This window comes from Diadema antillarum, unplaced genomic scaffold, assembly GCF_040938485.1.
Source record: "Diadema antillarum isolate AM-2024a unplaced genomic scaffold, OU_Dant_1.0 scf00000191, whole genome shotgun sequence".
Classification (NCBI taxonomy): Eukaryota; Metazoa; Echinodermata; class Echinoidea; order Diadematoida; family Diadematidae; genus Diadema; species Diadema antillarum.
The window spans coordinates 155,942-180,977 of NW_027271080.1; the positions used below are offsets into that span (position 1 = coordinate 155,942).

The 25,036-nt window shown below is 39.5% G+C and overlaps 1 protein-coding gene across 3 annotated transcripts in view; it reads right to left on the minus strand.

Moving 5' to 3' along the window:
- The window catches only part of LOC139723457 (uncharacterized), a 222,398-nt gene that overhangs the window by 113,223 nt on the left and 84,139 nt on the right, over nucleotides 1-25,036 (minus strand). For all 3 annotated transcript variants that reach the window (XM_071634699.1, XM_071634700.1, XM_071634698.1), the window contains exons 4-5: nucleotides 22,936-24,524; nucleotides 22,318-22,497 (exon numbers count right to left, since the gene is read on the minus strand). In XM_071634699.1, the coding sequence (XP_071490800.1) occupies nucleotides 22,318-22,497; nucleotides 22,936-24,524 (1,769 nt within the window). The remainder of the gene's footprint in view (nucleotides 1-22,317; nucleotides 22,498-22,935; nucleotides 24,525-25,036) is intronic.

The following is a 25,036-nucleotide window of genomic DNA, read 5'->3' on the forward strand; positions in this document are numbered from 1 at the left end:
CAAAATTGCTTACAGGCTAGCTTTGCTCCGTAGAGTAAGAAAGTATTTGACTGTAGAGAGCGCTAAGCATATTCGCAAATGCTCTGATATTACCTTACTATGATTACTGCTCAAGTGTGTAGACAAACTCAAGTCAAAGAATAAAGGATATTCTTATCAAGCAACACAAACAAACAGCAAGAATAGTTTTGCAGACAAACACTCGAACCTCAACGAATGAAATGTTCACACGTCTAAAAATGGATAGATATGGAGAAGAGATGGAAATTTCAGAAAGGAAAACTTATGTTTGACATTCTGAATGTTTCTGCCCCTGTATATCTGGAGAGTATGTTTTCAGCTGCCATGAGTGTATGTCGATACAGTACGAGAAACGCTCAAAGTAGAGGTTTAGTTGTACCCAAATTATAAAATGAAAGTGGCAGAAAGGCATTTTCTTTTGCTGGTGCAATACTTTGGAATAGTTTTCCAAGTGAAGTGAGAAATGCTCAAACAAAGCAAACATTTTGTACTCAGTTTCTGAAAAGTCGGCAATATTAAGATGCTGTATTGGTGATTATCATATACATGATTACATTTGATAATTTGGTATAAGTTTTTTTTTTTTTTACAAGCAATAATGTTGTGGTAATGACTTGAAGTTATATACACACATGTGTTTTCTATGGTATGTACTAGGTGTTTCAAAAAACATTTTCCACTTTTGATTCTTAATAATTCAAAAACTATATATCAGATAACACTGTCATTGATATGAGTGATAGCTGAATAGTGTACAATTTGGTTGAAGCTGGTTTAAATATGAAAACATAAATCAGTTTCATGAAATCCATGATTAATTTCACAGTTACACTACCGCTATGAAGTAACTTAATGTACCGTACCGCTAGCCGATCTAAATTCCCGGTAATGCATGTCGCAAGAGCCGGCAGAGAATAACGGTTTTCTATCGGTAAATGAAAGACCTTTACTCTTACCATACCGTTAGATTCACCGTTAGACGAAGTACCGGTAAATGTCTTTTTTTTCCCCTCCCCACAGATGTAAAATTTACCGGTAACGGCGCGCGAAATTGGCCAAGCGATCGCGCGCACGTTACACACCATTTTAGGCATCGGATTTCATTGTTACGTCACAAGGCAAAAGACAAAAATAAACTTATCATTACCGGCGGAGCTGCCAACCTTTGGAAGCACAAATTAGTACGGTGGTTGATTTCCGCCAAAAGAAAAACACTTTTTTTTAATTACGGCGTTTGTTACGGTGTAATAAGGCCCTAATTTACGGCGTTTTAACGCCCTATTACGGCGTAATAACGCCCTTATTTACGGCGTTTTAATGCCCTATTACGGCGTAATAACGCCCTTGTTTACGGCGTTTTAACACCCTAATATACGCCGTTAACGCCCTATTTTACAGCGTTATTACGCCCTAATTTACGGCGTTATAACGCCCTATTACGGCGTGATAACGCCCCGATTTACGGCGTAATTCCGCCCTAATTTTCGGCGTTTTTATGCCCTAATTTACGGCGTTATAATGCCCTAATTTACGGCGTTATAATGCCCTAATTTACGGCGTTATAACGCTCTAATTTACGGCGTTATAACGCCCTTATTTACGGCGTTTTAACACCCTTATTTACGGCGTTTTAACACCCTATAATATACGCCGTTATAACGCCCTAATTTACGGCATAATAACGCCCTAATATACGGCGTTATAACGCCCTATTACGGCGTGATAACGCCCTGATTTACGGCGTAATTACGCCCTAATTTACGGCGTTATAACGCCCTAATTTACGGCGTAATAACGCCCTATTACGACGTAAAAACGTCCTAATTTACGGCGTTGTAACGCCCTAATTTACGGCGTTATAACAGCCTGATTTACGGCGTTATTACGAATTAATTACGGCGTTATAACGCTCTAATACGGAGTAATAACGCCCTAATTTACGGCGTTCTAACGCCCTATTACGGCGTAATAATGCCCTGAGTATACGGCATAATTTACGCCCTAATTATTTATGGCGTTATAACGCCCTAATTTACGGTGTAATAATGCCCTATCACGGCGTAATAACGCCCTAATTTACAAATTAGTACGGTGGTTGATTTCCGCCAAAAGAAAAACACTTTTTTTTTAATTACGGCGTTATAACGCCATAATTAGGGCGTCTATTACGGTGTAATAAGGCCCTAATTTACGGCATTTTAACGCCCTTATTTATCTACGGCGTATAACGCCCTTGTTTACGGCGTTTTAACACCCTAATTTACGGCGTAATAACGCCCTAATTTACGGCGTTATAACGCCCTATTAAGGCGTGATAACGCCCTGATTTACGGCGTAATTACGCCCTAATTTACGGTGTTATAACGCCCTAATTTACGGCGTAATAACGCCCTATGACGACGTTAAAACGTCCTAATTTACGGCGTTGTAACGCCCTAATTTACGCCGTTATAATGCCCTAATTTACGGCGTAATTACACCCTAATTTACGGCGTTATAACAGCCTGATTTACGGCGTTATTACGAATCAATTACGGCGTTATAACGCTCTAATACGGAGTAATAACGCCCTAATTTACGGCGTTCTAACGCCCTGAGTTACGGCGTAATTTACGCCCTAGTTTATGGCGTTATAACGCCGTAATTTACGATGTAATAATGCCCTATCACGGCGTAATAACGCCCTAATTTACGGCGTTATTGCGCCCTATTAATTTACGGCGTTATTCCGCCCTAATTACGGTGTTATGATGCCCTATTGCGTTATAACACCCTATTAAGGTGTAATAACGCCTTAATTTACGGCGTGATAACGCCCTATGAACTTACGGCGTTATAACGCCTTAATTTACGGCGTAATTACGCCCATGATGACGTCGTTATAACGCCCTAATTTGCGGCGTTATAAGCCTTAAATACGGCGTTATAACGCCTAATTTCGGCGTAATTACGCCCTAATTAACGGTGTTATAACGCCCTAATTTACGGCATTTTAACGCCCTAATTTACGGCGTTATTACGCCGTAATAATAATAATAATAGTGGCTACTTGTATAGCGCACAGGTCCACTTTTCAGTGCTCATGACGCTTCAAAAATGAAAACATATCATATATTTACATGCTTATACATATTCAAACATTTCAACAAAGAAGAAAATGGCAAAAAACAAAAACAACTAGACTTGGAATTTGTCAAGACTGACAAATTAGGTGATCCGATTTTTTTTAATCAATGATTCGAGTCCTGATCGCAATAGGCATGACCATATAGGTTTCATCTGTGTTTAGAGACATTGGACGTGTGATATTTGGATTCTCATTTAGAAAAGAGAGTCAGGTCTGCCATCTTTGGTACCAAATTCGGTATACACTATAACGAAGATACAGAATGAAGTATATTTGACCATTGACCCAACTTTGCACAGCCAAGATGGCATCTGAGCAAAAAGTGGTTATTTTGTGAAATGATTCTTGTAACATGACCTTTGCGTGTGCAAAATATGGGAAAGATAGGACATGTATTCACCAAGATACAGGTTAAAACATTTATGACCTTTGACCCTAATTTACATACCCAAGATGGCGTCTGATCAAGTAGTTGTTATTTTATGAAATAATGTACGTGACATAAACTAAACATGTGCCAAATACGGGGATGATAGGGGCTGTTTTTCTTGAGTTATTGCAAAGAAAGTTGCAGAGAGAAAGAAATATCTCAATACATCGAAGATAAGTTTGATGTCAACCAAGTTTTTTGACGTGATCTCGGCATCGTATGAAAAAATGGAGAATCACTGATGATAGCCCAAAGTCTCACCCACAACATATTAAAATCTGGGAGAAATTTACAGAAGAGTAAGTGAGGTAGTGCTCGATAAAGACCGTCATGTCAATTTTCATTTCCAGAAAAATTCCCTCCCATAGAGATAACACGTAAACTGGTTAAATTTGACAAGGTTACATTATATCCATTTTCACGTGGTGAAGACATCATCCGATTAAAACTTTGATTCACAAAACTTAAAGCGTATTACATTGGCTACAACATACTAAAATCTGGAAGAAATTCACCGAAGGGTAATTGAGCTAGTCGTCGATAAAGACAATCATGTCAATTTTCACATCTAGAAAAATTCCCTCCCATAGAGATAACACGTCATAATGAAGACAAAGAAAGAAGTACATATGACCTTTGACCCTACTTTGCACAGACAAGATGGCGTCTGAGCAAAAAGTGGTTATTTTGTGAAATGATTCTTGTAACATGGTCTTTACGTATGCAAAATATGGGAAAGATAAGACATGTATTCACCAAGATACAGGATGAAACATTTTTGACCTTTGACCCTAATTTACATACCCAAGAAGGTGCCCGATCAAGTAGTTGTTATTTTATGAAATAATGTACGTGACATAAACTAAACATGTGCAAAATATTGGGCTGATAGAGCTTGTTTTTCTTGAGTTATTGCAAAGAAAGTTGCAGAAAGAAAGGAATATGAAAATACATGGAAGATAAGCTTTAATTTCAACCAAGTTTTTGGGCATGATGCCGACTCCGTATGAAAAAAACGAAGGGCACACTTACGATAGCCCAAAGTCTCAGCTACAACATACTAAAATATGGGAGAAATTCACCGAAGCATAAGTGAGCTAGTGCTCGATAAAGATAGTCATGTCAGTTTTCATTTCCAGAAAAACTGCACTCCCATAGAGATAACACGTAAACTGGTCAAATTTAACAATGTTACTTTTAATCCCTTTTTACGAGGTGATGCCGTCATCCAATCAAATTGTTGTTATTATATATCTGAAAGACCATTTAATAAGCTACAACATATTGAAATTTGGACGAAAATCAACTAAAGAATAAGTGAGATATGCTTGAATGAACTTGAAATTTGATGACGTCATTTTGAAAATTTACTTTTTTAACTTTATTAAGAAATTTGATATATTTTAATCATTTTTCCAGCATTGTCAACCCATGAAATGACATGTACAACTCATCAGCTTTCAGAATATGTAAAGAAAATGGGGGGTCACCGTCCATCCTGACGAGTAAAATCGGATTTAAAATTGGCAGTTTTTTGGCATTGTTGCACTGTATATCGCCATTGACGCGCGCGCGGAATTTCAACTTTGACGGACCCGTATGACGTCATTTTGAGTGGGATTGACTTGAAACTTGGTAGAAATATTCCTTGACATTTCAGGCATCCGATCTGTGTAAAAAAAGTGGAAATTTCTATTGCATATGAGCTGTACGTGCGTATATGCGCGCGCGCGTACGCGTCCGTCCAATTTTTTCAATTTTACAAAAAATGCTCCAAATGGTCTGAAACGTGTGCAAAAAAAATTTGAGCTCGATTTGAGCATACAAATATTTCAACGCGCGCGTACGCGCACGTTTTAAGAGAAAATATGAATTTTGATTATATGAGTAGAATGCGCTTGACTTGAACTATATGTGACGTAAATTTCATTGAAAAATTCCATTCCATTAATGAGATAGGAGTGAGAATGTGTTTTCATATAATGACGTCATAGTGACGTCACGATCGACCAATCACAATGATACATTAGATTTGTCGTCTTTGGGACATGATACATATATGGTATGAGTTTGAAGTTGATACTCTGAGTACTTTTTGAGTACGTAGATACACAACTTTTGTCCAGAAATAAAGAAAGAAGAAGAAGAAGAAGAAGAAGAAGAAGAACTAGAGATTGTAATTTGTCATCACTGACAAATTAAGGTGATCCGATTTTTTTTTAGTCAATGATTCGAGTCCTGATACTGCAAAGTCTCAGCTACAACATATTAAAATCTGAGAGAAATTCACTGCAGCATAAGTAAGATAGTGCTCGATAAAGAGAGTCATGTCAATTTTCACATCTAAAAAATTCCCTCCCATAGAGATAACACGTCATAGCGAACATAGAAAAAGAAGTACATATGACCTTTGACCTCAATTTGCACAGACAAGATGGCATCTGAGCAAAAAGTGGTTATTTTATGAAATGATCCCTGTAACATGGTTTTTACGTGTGCAAAATATGGGAAAGATAGGACCTGTATTCACCAAGATACAGGATGAAACATCTATGACCTTTGACCCTAATTTACATACCCAAGATGGCGTCTGATCAAGTACTTGTTATTTTATGAAATAATGTTCGTGACATGAACTAAAGATGTGCAAAATATGGTGGTGATAGGGTATGTTTTTCTTGATTTATTGCACATAAAGTTGCAAAAAGAAAGAAATATTTCAATACATCGAAGATAAACTTTAATTTCAACCAAGTTTTTTCACGTGATCCCGACAATGTATGAAAAAACAATGGGCACACTTACGATAGCCCTACGTCTCAGCTACAACATATTAAAATCTTAGAGAAATTCACCGAAGCATAAGTGAGCTAGTGCTCGATAAAGATAGTCATGTCAATTTTCATTTCCATAAAAATTGCACTCCCATAGAGATTACACGTAAACTGGTCGAATTTGACAAGGTTACTTTCAATCCATTTTTTCGAGGTAATGTCGTCATCGAATCAAAATTATGTAATTACATAAATGAAAAAGCATTCCATAACCTACAACATATTGAAATTTGGGTGAAAATTGGGAAAGGATAAGTGAGATACGCTCGAGTAAACTTGAAATTTGATGACGTCATTTTGAAAATTTACTTTTTTTTCTTTATTAAGAAATTTGATATCTTTTAATCATTTTGTTAGCTTTGCCAGCCCATGAAATGACATTTACAACTCATCAACTTTCAGAATATGTAAAGAAAATGGGGGGTCACCGTCCATCCTGACGAGTAAAATCCGATTTAAAATTGGCGGTTTTTTAGCATAGTTGCACTGTGTATCCTCATTGACGCACGCGCGGAATTTTGAATTTGACGGGCCCGTATGACGTCATATTGAGTCGGATCGACTTGAAACTTGGTAGAAATATTCCTTGACATTTTGGACATCCGATCCGTGTAAAAAAATTGAAAATTTCTATTTCATATTAGCTGTGCGTGCGAATATGTGCGCGCGCGTACGCGTCCGTCCAATTTTTTCAATTCTTCAAAAAATGCTCCAAATGGTCTGAAACGTGTGCAAAAAAAATTTGAGCTCGATTTGAGCATACAAATATTTCAACGCGCGCGTACGCGCGCGTTTTGAGATAAAAAATGAATTTTCAGAACATGAGTAGAATGCGCATAACTTGAAATATATGTGACGTAAATTTCATTGAAAAATTCCATTCCATTAATGAGATATGATTGAGAATGTGTTTTCATATAATGACGTCATAGTGACGTCACGGTCGACTGATCACTATGATTTGACTTGCGCTGTCGTCTTTGCGACATGATACATATATGGTATAAGTCTGACATTGAGAGGCAATGCACTTTGTGAGCTAACCTCTGCACAACTTTTGAGGAGAAATAAAGAAGAAGAAGAAGAAAAACAAAGAATCCGTACAGATACAGAAGGTGATCCGAGAGGATACTCGGATCACCTAACAAAGAATCCGTACAGATACAGAAGGTGATCCGAGAGGATACTCGGATCACCTAAATATATACCAAATAAAGAATACAATATAGATACCAATTAAAAATACAATATTGATCCAATATTAATGACATACAGCAATTACACTCCTCAGTATGAAAGGAACAGATAAGTTTCAAGTTTGGATTTGAATGACTCTGTAGATGACAGTTCCCTTAACTGAAGAGGTAACTGATTCCACAATTTTGGTCTCATAACGGAAAAAGCACGATCACCATACCCATGTTTTGTATACTCTGGGTGTTTGGAGTAAGAATGTATCTGATGATTGAACGTAGCCTTGTCGTGTATATGGGGGAAAATAATGAACTAAATGATGTACTAATAACAGAATCTTGAAAATAATCTTTTTTTTTTTTTCTACAGGTAACCAATGTAAGGAACGGAGAACTGGTGACATGGAATCAAACTTATTAGTAAAAGTTATCAATCGGGCAGCAGAATTTTGCAACCGTTGAAGTTTTGTGACATCTGTTTTTTTTTTTTTTTTTCATTAAGATTACACAACAATGAATTCGTAAAATCCAACCGTTATATTGCCTTATTAATAGGGCGTGAAAACGCCGTAAATTAGGGCGTTATTACGCCGTATTACGGCGTTGTAACGCCCTGTTAATATTACGGCGTTATAATACCGTAATAAAAAAAAAAGTGTCTTTCGTTTGGCGGAAATCAGATATCGTAGATATTCGACCAAGTACACTAGAATCGACTGTGATAATATAAAATGATATTATGCGCCAAAAGATCACGGTTGATCACAGTGGCTAGTTATTTTCGTCAAATTTTCTATGTGCTTGTAAATATCTGTAAATAAATTATAATGTAAATAGCACCAGTCTGCAAGAATCTTCAATCTATTGAAGGAGGCAGACTTAATTAGAAGAAGAAGAAAGGCGATAGAATCGTGATATCTTTGCAATGATTCCTTTAATTCAACTAATGAGCTGGTTCTTCCATCGATATTTCTGGGATATTTACACGATGTTTATTCCAGTGCGCGCATTCTTTCGTCTGGCACGCACCTGGGTGTGGCACCTGCTTTTGTTGAAATTTCCACAAGGGGAGAGGGGTGGGGGTGGGGGGATGCTGTTCGTTATTCCGAAGGTTCGCTATCCCGAAGGTTCGTTATTAAGAAGGTTTGTTAATCCTTAATACTAAACACACAAATTCCCTATACCTAGAGATTCCGGTAATCCGAAAATGAAAAAGGGTTCGTTAATCCGAACATTTGTGGCGTTATTCCTAAGGTTCGTTATTCCGGAGATTCGTTAATCCGAAAATGAAATTCGGAATAACGAACCTTCGAATAATGAATCTTCGGACTAAAGAGCCTTCGGAATAACGAACCTTCGGAATAACGCACGAGCTGTAACCGTTGTGGGTGTCAAGTTTCTTCGAGCCGAAGAGACTGCATACAAAATCTATTCGCTCTTATTTATTGTCATTCGTGTTTCCCCTTATTCTTTGCTGATATCATGATATTGAACATTTAGATTTAACTTTACGAAGGTTGCTAGCACATGGTTCTTTTTGTTGTGAGGTGTATGTAATTTCCTTTTTTGTAATCATTCTTGGAAGGGGAAAAGAGTAAGAGGGAAAGTAAAATAATACGAACGAACGGCACGTACGCTCAGCATTCACAGCAAGCCGTCTTTTTACACCAGCATAGTTATCATCATCACCATCAAACATCAAAAATCATTTTAGCCTTTTCCTATCAACATTGAAGCTCGCATAGTCCCTCGAGGTAAACACCTAGGAAAATAAATAACAAATACAAAGTATCAACACCTTCGAACTACACAAACATTTAGAAAAGACAAGACCACACACATACAGCACACCGAAGCGGCTGGGATCAAACTCCGTCGCTACGATTCGAAAAAGTATTGCAGCAAAGCGGAGAAATCGCCGTTTTCTAAGTTTTCTAGTTTTCTAAATTGTGACAATTTAATTTCTTCGTTTACAATAGGCAACGGCTATTTCAGTGAGTATTGCGATTGGTACTACAATTTCGTAATTTTGCGGTTCTTGGTTTTGGTGTGCATTTCTTTTCCATGGAATTGATCGCAAACACAAGAGGTCGCAATTAGTTATCACAGTATTCAAACAGCTGTGTGCTGATACTCGTAGTATTCTATTCCTATAGAACAGTATTCGAATGCCGACCAGCAGAAGGTATTCTAATAGTTTAGAATTGGCCTAAAGTTCTTTTGAATATTTGTGATACCAACTATTTCACTAATTTCACAATGTTTCTTACGACACTATTAAAAGCAATATTTTGGCTACCAACACGGACAAAGAGGCCTAATCACTTGAGAATATGCTGATTTAATTTGGTCGTCCAGCGTGATTTTCGAATCCTGGTAAAAAATACCCGGGCTGACAGAACTCCACACTCCATCTGCTCGAAATCTTATTTACAATACATGTACATATTAACAGGAATTTCACTTGCCTGGAAAAAAAAAGAAATAAATCAGAAAATACAAATAACGTAAAAAAAGAATATCACTTGCATGTCAAGGCATTAACGAAAAAAAAAGTGAAGTTGATAAACAGTTGATAAAAAAGAGAGAAATGGCCTATATGAGGCCAATTATCAGGGTTTCATTTTCGAGGACTAGTACCACGCTCCTTAAGCCTTGGCAGGAGCACTAAAATACCTGTTTCACTCCTCATTTTTTTGTCACGTGATGGTACTTCTGGTACTAGTAATTATTGGTTACTAGTATTCCACTTCCCCTCTACCTGACTCCTTTCATCGTGTACTTGTACTCAATTCACTCTGATCTTTCCCCACCTTGGCCTCGATCCCATAGGAAAAAAAGAAGAAAAAAACGACGAAAAAACACAAACACACACACATTGCAACAAACAACAAAAACCTCTTCCCTACACCTTCATGATTTCCGTGTTTTTGTCAGGTGAATCGACATAATCAAATAGAAAAATAAAACAACAGTCGATGTTGATTGAAACCATAGAGATCTCGATGATTGAAACTCGACACCCATTCACGCCAGCCAGGCCAGGCTGCCATGTAACTTCAAAGCACATTCCGACAGCTGGCTGGCAAACCCACATCGCAGAGGAATTTGCGCGCGCGCGTGTTAATTATTGCTCGATGGGTGGAGGGCCTGGGAACAATGGTGATTATAATTACTACAGTAGTCTGTGAGTTATCAAAAGCAGACATTTTGACCAATTGCAAACGTCATGATCCTATCTTGTCTTCCTTTTGGACTGACAGAAAAACACATCAAAAAGACGAGTTGAGTATCACAAATTTTTACAAAGTCATGCAAAAAGATTACTTCACTCATGCCATGAAAAATAAATAAATCAATATTCCAAGACAAAAGCAAAGCAGCCTCGGGTACCTGACGGGGACATCAAGACGCCATGCATTCACCATGCATGTTGGGGAGCAACATGTTGGAGTTGAAAGGGGGGGGGGGGATCCTGGAGTTTGTGAAAGCTTCCCGAAAACACGATTGTGACAATCTCAAAGAAAAGCTGAAGCTTCTTGTGGTCTCACGCCCAGCAAATCTCCGTGCTACTTCTCAATTCGAAGGAACTTTGTCTCTGATTTGTTGAGTTGTTTTTGCTGAATCTTAGAGCTTTTCATGCATGGAGTTCAAATGGATGGTTGGCAAAATTTCATGATTCACAAAGCTTCAGAATTTACTGAAACATTGCCTACTATATTCATTTGAAATGTCAAATTTAGAGGGTACAAGTCAATGTGGACGATCATCATCCACATCCGATGATCATCCACATAGATTTACATCCTCTAAATTTGACATTTTATATGCATTTAGACAATTTTTCAGTAATTCATTGTAGGCCGTTGATGCTGCAGTAAAACATAAGAAATTTCATATGAAATTGGAAGTGTTAGTCAGGATAAGGACAATAAATATCTGCACAAAACAAATACAAGTCTTCTTTTTTTTGGTCACTGGTAGTTAAATTTGTGCTTATATAATTATGTACTAGTATTATACGTACGGTAGTTACAATTTCATGAAAATTTTGACATTCTAACACCTACATTAAGCTCCTCAAAAATCGCAGGAGAGTGATTTTAAGGAGCTCAAAGGTAAGGAATAAAGAATCATCACGTTTTTTATCTTGGGTCTTCGACTTGAGCTATTTCTAATGAAACATTCTTTCCCTGTTCATGATCATCCCAAGACCCCAGACAGTTCATGACCTCCAAGAATGCCACCAGTACGCGCGGTTTCTTCTGTTGATTGGTCTTTCTCTCTCTCCACCCCTCCCCATTCCCCAGTCCTGGCACCTTGGCATCGTGGGATTTTTCTGTTTTTTCTGCTGGGTGAACTTGGTGTTACTAGTAACTCTTTATCTGAATCATGCACTGTGCTCTAACACATGTACGATGTAGATCACGCACAGCAAGTCACCACTCGACTCGGCTGCTAGCTGCTGCCAGCTTACCGTGAGCATATAACGGCGGAAAGTTTCTTCTGTTGCCGCTACTTTTACTGCCGAAATACTGGATTTGCCATCACACATTATTCGGCGAGACACACGTTGTGTATTGGAATATTATACGGACATTCTTCTATACTAAACGTTGGTGTTGCATCGTCCTTGAGTAAGTGTGATTTGTGTTTTGTTGAATCGTGACATCGCTAGACAGTCATTAGTTTTAGGCTTGCGTATGCGTGATTTCATGGGTTTGTTAGAGGGAAAAATATGGGAAAAGAGGTGGCTTCGAAATTTTTGCTTGTTTTCTATTCCTAAACGCTTGCTCGACTTTGATTTTCTTTTGCCCCGGGCAATCGGGCAAGCGGTTATTTCGCACCCTGCATGATGTAAGTCAGGGGAAAAAAAAAAATAAGAGGGAAGGGGGAAGTCCCCGCAAACAATTTCCAAGAGATTCGATTATGATGTCACAATAGGGTAGAAGTACAGAGTTGCGGGCGCGCGCGCTCTGCAGTACTCGCGCGCTATCGGTAAGGTACGGTAACAACGGTACGGTACGGTAAAAGTTGTGCCAACGGTAAGCCCTCTCTTTACGTGAGTATTTTCCCGGTAGTCATGTCAGCTTTGCAACGGTTTTCTAACGGTAATGCTTGAATGAAAGCAGATCGGTAAGATAGTATTTTACCGGTAAGGAACGGTTTTCCCGGTAGAGCATTAAGTTACTTCATAGCGGTAGTGTAGGTCCCAGAGTTTGCTCTATTTTCAACCGTCTGTACAAAATTTCACTTTGCACAGGGGTCAATGGGTGTGTATGGGAGTGTGTGGTTAACACCCTGACAATGGTCCTGAACAATGGCCAGGCTTTGAATGCTTTGTAGCAGCTCAACTTTTCTCCAGTCTCTCCTTCACAATCTCTCTGCTCCTCTCTCCTCTATCTCTCTCTCCGCTCCGATTTCTCTGTCTTTCCCACTCTCTCTCCTCCTCTCTCCGTGGGTCATTATATCCTCCCCTCTGGTTCTCTTCAAAACAATTCCAAGGTAACCGCTTGTCAACACTGACCACTTGTTTCACTGTCTCATACCAGAGAGGTGAGTCACCTCCTGTTCATGTATAAATACCGACTGCTCTTTGTGTAAAAATGCAGAGTGTATCACAATTTCACCGTCGTCACATCAGTGACTGGCTCCCACAACTCGATCTAATAAAACCATCCAATCTACCATGTACGCTCGGAGTGCTCGATGTATTCATTTCCTATAGTGTATTTGACTTTAATTAGTGAGTAGGTGTTGCTACCACCACACAATCATCATCAATACCACTCGCTAAATTGGTGACCCCGACGTGATTACGAACAACAACTCAGCAATCATGACTGACACGACATTAACTCCAACCACGCCCGAGCTTGCCTCAACACAGGACGCCGACACTCTTGCCGCAGCTGCATGCCTTCCTGATTGCCTAAGTCCATCTCCCCTTTCTTGGAGCCGATTTTCTGCATCACTGTAATCTGCTTTTCGACATGCACCGCTCAACTTTGCATCAACGGGATCGCTCCTTTTCTCGTCACCGGCCCGCTGCCACATCACGACATGCACTCGACCAGCCCGCGGCCACTCCCTCAATCAATACATTCACCTAAAGGACTTTCCCTTGATCTCGTGCACGCATTTCATCGACACACCTATCGACATTTCAACCACGCTTCTCTAGTCATGAGCTACTCCCCGACTCAACTGGTTTTATAACACCATGTTACGTCTACTGCCGGGGAAATTCATTGCGCCCATGACGAACTGACATCTTACGTCGATTTAGACCCCGCCACTTACGCCGGCACCTACGCTCATCTTTTGCACGTCATCACAACGCAGTCGACGACGACATCGCCCCCCACGCCAACACCATGCAATCATTTTCGAACATGCCATCGCAACGAGCACGCTGCATGTTTTTGCTCGCCATGATGCCGCCCGGCCGCCGTCTACTTCACCCACCGCACGCCTCGACGGTTCCTTCGGCAGGCACGCACGATCGACATCCACGACCGCCTAATCGCCGCACTGACACCGACACCTGCCAGCATCAACCCGCCTTCAACCGCACGACGCCATTCGAATCGCTCGAACTCTCGACACGATATGATACGAATTGCTCAACAGCTGTCGCTTCGACACGATACGACACACCGCGATACGAATCGCTCAATTCTCGCAACGCCACGATACGACTCGACATCGCCGACCGTTGCCGCATCGACCGCCACGAACTCTCGATCGCCCTCCGCCTAACTTTGGCTCGACCTCGAACACATCGCGCATCGGCTTCTACCGGCACGACTCGCTGCTGCCGCTGGCCATCTCGCGCTTGCCAACTATCAACACGACATCTCCAGGCGACTCACTGTCCTGTCGAGAGACCGTTGATAGCTGACAATCTGACATCGACATCGACCATCCGTTCATCCCGACTCTCACACCACGTACGTCCTACTGACTACAGTTAGTCTTCGTCAACCGCGATAGCCGGACTTTACCCGCGCACGTTAATCGCAAGCGATAAAAAGACTCAGTCATATTCAGGACATTCGTGTTGGACACTCATTTCACCGTTTGTATCGTGATTACTTTATCATGTCTGTCAAGTAGCATCACCTTGCACATTCCAATACTATGCTCATGCTTTAATTCTCTTAATTTCTATGTTGCCTTTCGATATGCGATAACACGGTTTATAAACTGCCTACAACGACACGCGTCAAACTGCCAGTGATTATTTTTGTATCGTCATCTTGAAACGAAAACATATAAATTGACAGAATTATTGTGTGCCAATTCCAATATAAGTTCATATACGCTTATTGCATTACATGCATTTTAATTGTGCATGACGCATACAATTCGATAAGTTCATTGCTTTGAAACGATTCAGCATAATTGACATTTTGTTCCGTTCGCATTTCTCGAACCACGTTCACTTTGGCATTGTCATGTATACGATTACATAGCGCGTTTCATGCCTTACAACGGTTCACGAAATTTAACATAACGAATGTTAGCATGTACGTTTTTTCAAACCATTCTGTACCTTTTATAATTTCCATGTGTGCTCTAGCCTCGCTGCATACTTTTACATTTTCTATCGTTCCCATCTCTCACTTTCACCTTTCGAGAAGCTCACTAGGGGGGAGCTACTGTAGCAGCTCAACTTTTCTCCAGTCTCTCCTTCACAATCTCTCTGCTCCTCTCTCCTCTATCTCTCTCTCCGCTCCGATTTCTCTGTCTTTCCCACTCTCTCTCCTCCTCTCTCCGTGGGTCATTATATCCTCCCCTCTGGTTCTCTTCAAAACAATTCCAAGGTAACCGCTTGTCAACACTGACCACTTGTTTCACTGTCTCATACCAGAGAGGTGAGTCACCTCCTGTTCATGTATAAATACCGACTGCTCTTTGTGTAAAAATGCAGAGTGTATCACAATTTCACCGTCGTCACATCAGTGACTGGCTCCCACAACTCGATCTAATAAAACCATCCAATCTACCATGTACGCTCGGAGTGCTCGATGTATTCATTTCCTATAGTGTATTTGACTTTAATTAGTGAGTAGGTGTTGCTACCACCACACAATCATCATCAATACCACTCGCTAAAGCTTCATTATTTATTCATTAGAAATTCCACTATCACGACTAGTCTTTATTCAGCCTCTGGCAGTATCTGTGTAAAGTCAAACGCCTGCCGATTGGCCTACTGTCGCTGAGTCGTGAAAGTGCTCTCCCTTCTTCTGAAAAACAAAATTACAATGAATACCTTCTGTTCTATCGTAAACATGGTGACAGGAAGCAAAGAAAATCAATTAGAGTATACACTTGTGTATATGAGGAGTTTGTTTGCAAAAACAGATAAGTCCACATTTGTCAAATGGAGATATGTGCGATTAAAGGTCAAGAAAAATAAAGAGAATAATAAGAAAAAGTTTGCTTCTTTTGACCATAACTTTAAAAATATACTTTTATATGTATTGACAAATATATCATTTAAAAGGTATTTTTGTACTTTATGACAGAGACTGTACTTCAGAATCTTCAGAAATGGACTTATCGGTTTTTGCAAATAAACTCTTCATAAATAAATCCTTAAATAAATCTACTGTGAAACAAGTCGCCCCAATGATAAATGCTGCTGAACTCTTTACCAAAAATGATCTCCTTTTTTCGAAAAAGCGAAAAATTTGCCAGACTATTTAATTACCAGACAGTTGTAATAAAATGAGGAACTTTAGATCATTTATGCTTATTTGCATCCCACATTTAGTGATATGTGAAGCAAATTTTGAAAATGATTGCCTGCTGGAATGAAATGTGGTGTTTGCAAGCACATGGAAACATGTGCTTACTTTTTCCATGTGCATACATTTTACCCCTTACCTTGCATGAATTCAGACTAGCAGTGCCCAGGGCAATCCACATGAATCATTGATTAAGCAGACTGACCCCTAGTCAACAGGTGGTTCAGGCATGTCCATTGTTCAGGGCCATTGTCAGCACACACTCACATACACATCATTGGTTCCTGTGCAACGTTCAATTTTTGTACAGAGGGTTAAAATTTGACCAAAATCTGAAACCTTACTTCAAAATCAATCTTAGATTTAATGAGACTGATTTATGCTTTCACATTTTAATCACCTTCAACAAAATTATACACTATTCAGCTATTACTCATACCAATGACAGTTTTATCGGATGAATAGTTATTAAACTATTAATGATCAAAAGTGGAAAATGTTTTTTGAAACACCTAGTACAAGTTTGTAGGAATGCAGACCCACCTTTGGTAGCTGTCGGTGAGTATATGTGCTGTGGTGACAGGTTTTGTTTTGTTTTTCTTTTCTTGTCTTTTCTTTTCTCTTCTTTTCTCTCTTTTTTTTTCTTTCTCTGTTTTGAAGGTCATTCAAATTGCCAGTGGATGAGATAGGCTTTCTGGTTAACTGTTGCACAATGTGTTGCCATGGTACCATGGCAACAGCGTTTTCACTGACAAACACAGAAATTACTGATATATTTATTTTTTTAGATTTTGGGCATTAGACAAGAGATATGATATACGGCTGTATATGTAAATGCCAGTGGGCAGTGTATTCGTATTCTTATTTTAAATGTTGAGTAACACATTATTATGTTCATAAGTTTGTTATTAGTAAGAAAATAATAAGTGGACTTATTTGTGAATCTAATTCTCAGTGGGCTTCCAGACTTCTTCCTCTTCTTTTTCTTTTTTTTTCCCTTTTGTATTTATGATGCTTCAATTGATCTTCTTAATTGTTTGGTTATGATAGTTACGTAGGCCCACCATGTTATTATTCCTTGTTTGACTAGTAAGCGTGTAATTGTCAGTGTATAGTTATTGTGTGACTGTATGTAGGGGACTCGGTGGAAGAAGTGTACTTGTCCACATACAGTGTGTTGTATTTGATGTATATGTCTCTGTCTTGTCAACTGTAATGTTTGTTTGTGCAGGGCCCCCAGTAAGAACAGTACTTGCCTACTGATGGGGCTACCCTGTTGAAAAAAGACAGAATAAATAAATGAAATAAATAAATTATTCCAAAGGTTGGTTAATCCGATGATGAAATATGGTTCTTATTACGACGGTTCGTTAGTCCGAAAATGATAGGAATTCAAAACGTTCGTTAATCGGAACAATTACAAAAAAGTATCGTTAATCAATGGTGGAAAAAAGTGAGTACACTAACAAAAATTAAGAATTGCAATCCCTATAATCGTCTTAACATAAATAAATCTTCGAAATAACTAACCTTTCTCATTTTTTTCATTAACAAACCTTCTTTGGAATAACGAACCTTATTTCATTTTCGGATGAAAAAGCCGTCGGAACAACGGACTTTCTGAATAGTGAACCCTTCTCATTTTTTGATTTACAAACCGTCAGAATGACGAACCACATTTCATCTTCAGATCAACGAACCTTCGGAAAATGAACAATATATTATTTTAATCTAAACCATGAACTTTCGGAATAATGATTCTTCGGAAATGCGAATCTTCGGATAAACAAACCATTGGAGTCCCGGGAATGGCAAAACTTCGGAATAAGGAGCCTTCGGAGTAACGAACTTTAGTAAGAAACGAACCTTTGGAATAGCGAACTGTTACCAAATCCTACACCGTCATTTTCTACACATGTGTGACAACACAAACAACTTTATGCTCTCTTTAAAATGTAATATTTAAACGAAATTAAAAAGGTACCCTCCCATTTCACATAGTTTCCAGCGTATGATGAGGATTCAACAAACAAATTTTTTATGCGTGGTTTCCTTTTTTTCGTTATGCATTGCATATTATATTTGTTCGGTTATAACGAAATTTCGTTAAAACGAACAAAAAACAAACAAACAAACAAACATGCCGGTCCTGAGCATTTCGTTATGACGGGAGTGCACTGTACATGAACACACACGAGATAAATCTCTTGTAATGAGAGAACAGGGGCGTCACCAGCTTTTTTTCAAGGGGGGGGGGTGGGTGCGTTTTGACCCCAATGTAACGAGGTTTTTTGGACAGAAATTTGGAATATAGGAAGCTCTCAATCCCTATATATTTACTGTTTTTTGAGGGAAACCAAGCGGGGAAAGGGCATCGGCGTAGCTAGGATTTCATCTTGGGGAGGGGGGGGGGGGTGTTAGTATGCGAGGGAGCGAGCAAGGGGGGGGGGGGGAGGGTGTGGAAGTGCTAGACTAGTATGTAAAGCAACACTGCAAACTCGATGATCTAGCTTTGATAGAAGCGTAAGGTACACAGGTGTACTGACTCAACATTGTAGCGACTCTTTTTGCCGTTCGGATTTTCCGAGTAGACTGCGCACATCCTGCTTATATGCAGAATGCCAACCAGGAATCACACTGAATCACAATCTTTTGTCGGCTCCGGGCTTTTTGAACAATTTTCACACTATATACCTATTTAATTATGGTTAAAAGAAATCACAGAAAAATATCTTATTTCTTGATCACCCTTTCATTCAAAAGCAGTTTACTAACCCATGAATGAGGTCTTTTTTTCACCAGCGGATTGGGGGGGGGGCACCCCCCCCCCTCCGTAGTTACGCCACTGCTTTTGGGTGAAATGATTGGACAGATTTTTGACAAAAGAGCAAGAAAATCTTTTCATCGCGGTAATTATGATTATGTGGGGTGGGGCAAATGGTGCGCTTGCCTTCCAATATGGGGGCAACATTTTTGTTTTCTTTCAAAAGCAAGAAAATCTTCTCATTTTGGGAATTACGGGGGGAGGGGGGGCAAAATTATAATATGCCTGCCCCTCCAATATTTTTATGGGGGCACTGTATAGAATACTAGTAAATATGTATAAAATCAGTACTGCCAGAACCAGGGGTGCGAATCGTTTTTGCCCACGATTTTTTTTTTTTGTCCCTGGTGCAAAATCAAAATAAAAAATAAAAGATAAAAAGAGAATAATCATTTATCGTCCGGATTTGAGGTCGCTTGAAGACTGAAGTTTTGTTTTTTTTTTAGGTCTGAAGGGGGAGGGGCAACGCACCCCCCCCCCCCCTGGTGACGCCCATGAAGAAAGAGGATAGGTGAGTGATGAATGACAGGAATAGACTACCTTCACGGTACATGGACAGAGAAAAGCGAGAGGGAAAAGATGATGGGTCAAATTCAAGGCACGTGAGGCATGAGATATAAGCTCCTCAAAATAGAGAAGTGTAACATGGAGTTGTGGTAAACGATAGACGATTGTGGTTTAAAAAAATATTGCAAAAAGTATAACTCATTCTGAAGTGTAACATTTCTTCAAAATGTCTTTAGTTCAATTGTAAAGGCATTCAAACTTAAGACTTCTTTTGTACTGCTATCAAGAGAAATCCGAAATTTCGGAACAGTAAAAGAAAATACAGATTTAGCGAAAATAGTTTTGGTTAAAGGCATTGGCATTTACTTTTCATAAGATGAAGTATCAGTATATAGCATCTCCGTGATTCCTGGCAAATAATACAAAGAAATTCGTTTCCTGTAGTAATAACATTCTTTTTATAAAAAGTAAGAGTTAAGGGGGAGGGGGTGCAATGACCCGAGAGGTAGTTATCCAGGGGGTAATGGACGTGGTGCACTGTCCTGGAGGTAATTTTCCTCTTGATAGCCTTAGGGGAGGGGGAGTTGTAGGCCTACTTATCCGGGGTACTCATCCATGGGAAGTTATCGCAGGGGGTAGTTATCGGGTGGTAGTTATCCGGGGCCTAGTTATCGGAGCTAGGAGGGGGTAGTTAACCTGTTGATATTTATCCTGGTGGTAATTTTCCGGTGGGTAGTTGGGGGGGGGGGGGTATTCGGGGGGGGGGGGGGGTAGTTATCTGGGGGGTAATTGTCCGGAAGGTAATTATCCGGGTGGTAGTTCTCCGGAGGGGGGTTTTCCAGGGGGTAGTGTTCCAAGACCCGTTTAAATATCATAGCGGCATGCTCCCTTCTGTATTTGATAATATCTTCCAAAGAAACTCTCATTTTCACATCTATTCCACTCGTTCTTGAAGTAATTTACGGTATCATTTTACTCGTTTGACTGTGCCACCTCATTCTATAGGTTCACCGGTGTAAGTGAATGGAATTCAATAAGTACTGGTTTGAAATGCAGCACAACTCTTTCTAGATTTAAGTGCTTACTGAAGCGTTCTCTCTTCGAACAGTTAGCCATGACTGAGCAGACAATGTTCTTTTATCTTTCCTGTCTTCTATCCTTATGTTTACTGTATGTGTGTGTGTGTGTGTGTGTGTATGTGAGTGTATATGATATGTACGTATTAATGTGATGGTGTTTTGTTTATGTTTATTTACTTGATATCACACAGAATCAGTCGTAATATATGTTGCTATTGTAAAGTATATAGTATTTTCATGTGTACGCAACATAACACAAGCGCAAGATGCTTTCAGGGCTGCCTGGCTCTCATTGTGAACGCCACTATTATATATTTTTTGTGTTTTATTTTGCCGAATCAATGGCCTAAGTAGGCCTCAATCAATCAAACAGAAAAAAACATGCAATATCTGACGAACATGGTTGTCAGTTTACGGTTGCCACGACAACCAGCAATATCAAAGATAGCTAAATTATATTTGAACATATTTGCTCTATGATTTTAGGAAAAGTCACCAAATTTGGTTGAAATCGGGTAAAGGGTGTAAGAGTGGCAAACGAAGTGGGCACAATGTGTCCCACCTCCCCCTTGGGCTTTGTAGGATTAAGGCCACTGAATGTAAGCTAGATTTTCAGGTTTTGCAAACATTGTTGAAGTTTTGCAATGGCAGATGACAATGAAGACACAGTAGGTTTATAAGATATATGAAGTTGTATATCAGCGGCATAACAATGACAACCAGCACAATTTTGCGAAATACTTTACTGATTGGTTGCATTTAAAGAGAAAAAGAGAATCATGGGGTACACAAAACTTTGTAATAGATTTGCAAGAGGTAGAATCAGTCAGGGTGATTGTGAAATAACCGTTATACGGCGGATAAAGGTACCAAATCCGGAGAGATGATTCCTCAGGACCTACTCATAGACATTGGAATAGAAGCACTTTGGAACTTTTTTTATCGTATAAATGCTGAATGTCATATTCAGGAATTTTCGCGTGCATGATTTTTCTCCCCAATTTTGCGAGGAGCCAAGAGTCGCGAAAGCAAAATGCGCGTGATTCTACATTATGCACTGAATGCTAGTGGCAGTTCGCGAGAGCTTCATGCCGCGAAAGTAATAATAGATCTAGGTATCTTAGGAAGTATAGTAACAGGAAAGTGGTTCAGACGAAAAACATAAACTCAATCTTATATTCCATGGTCAACAAAGCATTTTATCTTAAAACATGGAGGTGGTTGAATTAATTACCGAATGCCTGGGTTTCAAAAAAATGGCTAGGTTACAAAAAGCAAACGACATCCTGTCTTTTACCCTTGATCAATTTGATTTATATCGCTTCTACAGAAGGCTTTCAAGTTAAGTACATCGCAACGAATGGGTGTTGTCTGGGGATACGGACATCTTCAATCACACAAAAAATAATAACGTTTCAGTACTTATGGTAAACGTATTTCAAATGCTAATACATGTACATAAAACAAAATAACTGACACTGACAAGGGCAAAAGACGAATTAGATAATGCATTGAGTAAGATTATTAAGGCAAAATACCTTACCTTTAATCGTGGGGCCAATAAAGCCATCGTTGTAAAGAAGTCATCATCCAGTCTGGCATCATGCAAGTTCAATGATGTGAGGTTGGAGAGTAAGCTAATGCCTCGACCAGGAGCTTGACTGACAGATTCGAGGCTACCATCCATGCTTGTCACACGAGGGTGAGCTGAACGCTGTGCTGCCTTTTAATGGAAGCATGGAAGCAAAATGCATTATAATTCTTCCAGATATATTTGTGTATTATAATGTGTTCAGTATCAAGCTATCAAACATAAACATATGACGTCAAAAGGTCAAATTTCGAGGTAAAGCAGGAAATGAGAGCATCAGGGTATTAAAAGTTGTACAGTTTTTGTTAACATTACTATAGGTAGGATAGCCATTTGAATGCCATAACTATGGATCTCCTGATGATATCCGAATTCACCTAGACACACAGCGACGTAAGGCGGCCCCTTTCTGGAAATGTGCAATATCGTGTAATAATAGAAATTGTGGTCAAAATATGAAGAAGTACTACCTAAATACTGCATACCTAGCGCATCAGTAATGCATCGGTAATGCTCATAAAAAAGAAGAGAAATCTATGAAATGACCTGTAGGAGAGGACGGATAATTACCAGGTAGTCACATGCCTCACACACGAAGATCCATCCACGACCTGCGTGTCCACTGTCAATATGTAGCTCCGATACTTGTTTCAGGAGAGGAATCATAGGCTCCACAGCATCCTTTTCGTGGCATTCAAATGCGACATCAACGAGGAAATCATATTCCACACCATCATATTGTATAAGATCTCCATCATACATGTACATCTGGCACATGGATGCGATGACATTCCTTCCGACTTCCTTATTTTGTGCAACGGTGAAGTAAAGTAGATATCTAAACGATCTGTATTCCTGCATCACCACGCTATTTATTCGGTTGAACTCTTCCCTGTTGCTTCCATACAGCCATGCCAGATGCTCCCCTGCCAGAAACTCCAGGAATAACTTGTGGGGAATTTGATATTCGACTACAATCTCCGTCCCTCTCCTGTTGTTTTCTCTTCTGTGAACAAGCCGCTTCTCTCTTGTAAGCACTCCAATTTCACAGACGGTTATTAGTTCTTTTGGGCTTGTCGTTAAGTCCTCCTCCCTCAACACAAGCTTGTTCTTAAGGAGGCAATACAATGCATCTTTGCCGAACTGCTGTAAACTGTCACTGCCTTGCTTTAACTTTTCTACCTGCTTCTTCTGGCTTTTCTCCTTTCCAGCATAATGATCATTCAGATGCTGAATTAATTCTTGGAAGAGTTGAGCGAATGTTTCGAGTCCTTGAATTACACTGCGGCTTCCTTCATCCTTCCAAATGAAACAAAGCATGCTGCAGAAGATTGGATAAGGCGTCATATTCTCTGCCACAAGACTGTCTTCGTCTGTCATTAACCTGATGAGACCGTCTTTAGCTTCCTTGTTGTCGGGGAAGAATTTTGAAATGTAAGAAGCCACATCTTCTTTCTTGAAGCCCTCAACTTCAACAAATTTATATCGCTTTTCCAATTCGGTGTTAGATTTGATTTCCTCAGCTCTCCACGGTCGAGTGGTGACAACAACTGGGGAGCATTTGTACTTATTGCCCGTTAACACAGCAATAATATCATCTTTTAAGGCATTTCCATCCATGTCCTTGCTGTATTCGTCAAGACCATCACAGAGAATCAACACTTTTCTTTGGTTCTTTCGAATGTATTCTTCTACTCTTGGCCCATCAAATTCCACTTCATCAGATATTTTGTCCATGATGATATCTCCAAAGGATGTGTTTTCCTCGATTTCCCTCAAAGGAATTAAGAAAAGGAGATCAATTGCCTCCAGGCATTTTCCTGAAGCCCAGCCCAGAGTGAGTTTAGCAAGAAAAGTTGTCTTGCCAACGCCAGCCTCTCCAAATAGTACAGTACCGTTTTTCAACTCTTTTTTAGCGCAAATGTTCTCCAAGTGCTTAATGAAATCATCGTACTTCATGTCTGTTTTTTCACCCATCATACCTTTAGAGAACATCGCCAGATTCGTATAAATGTCGTCTAGACTCATTGATGATTCGAAATGAAGTGGAGAAGTGCGCACTGTGCTACACATGCGCTGATAACACCTTTGGAGTTCATTTTTCAACTGCAGAACTTCGTCACGTGTAAGGCAATTGGATTTTCCCTCTGAAACACTGGCTAATGAATATAAAAAACAAACAAACAAACAAACAAACACGAAATTATATAAAATGCGTCCATGGCAACTGACTTGGAAATGCATTTTCCTAATCAATATCATCGCTTTTTAACCACACGAAGGGCTTGATCGTCCTATATTCAATGTAAAACTATCACTGTGTATGACTATACTGCAATACCCCCTTAAAACTAAGGGAGTTAGCGTAATCCGAAAGGAATCATTTTTTTGTATACTTGAATTGACAAAAGTGTTCTTATCAAGGAAAACATTGTTCACATTGACAACGGGAATGTTTTGCTCATTTTGGCCGTTTGGGTCACATGTGCCATCTTTCAAGTCAAATACCCCAAAACTGAGAGAGCTTCCGATTCTTAATATCCCTGATTACATACTAAAACTGCTGTTTCATAGCGACATTTTATTAGACAGTGACGAAGATCAAATTTGCATATCTATTATGCACCACAAAACCAACAAAAAGTCGCCAGACATGGATTTTCAGGTAAGG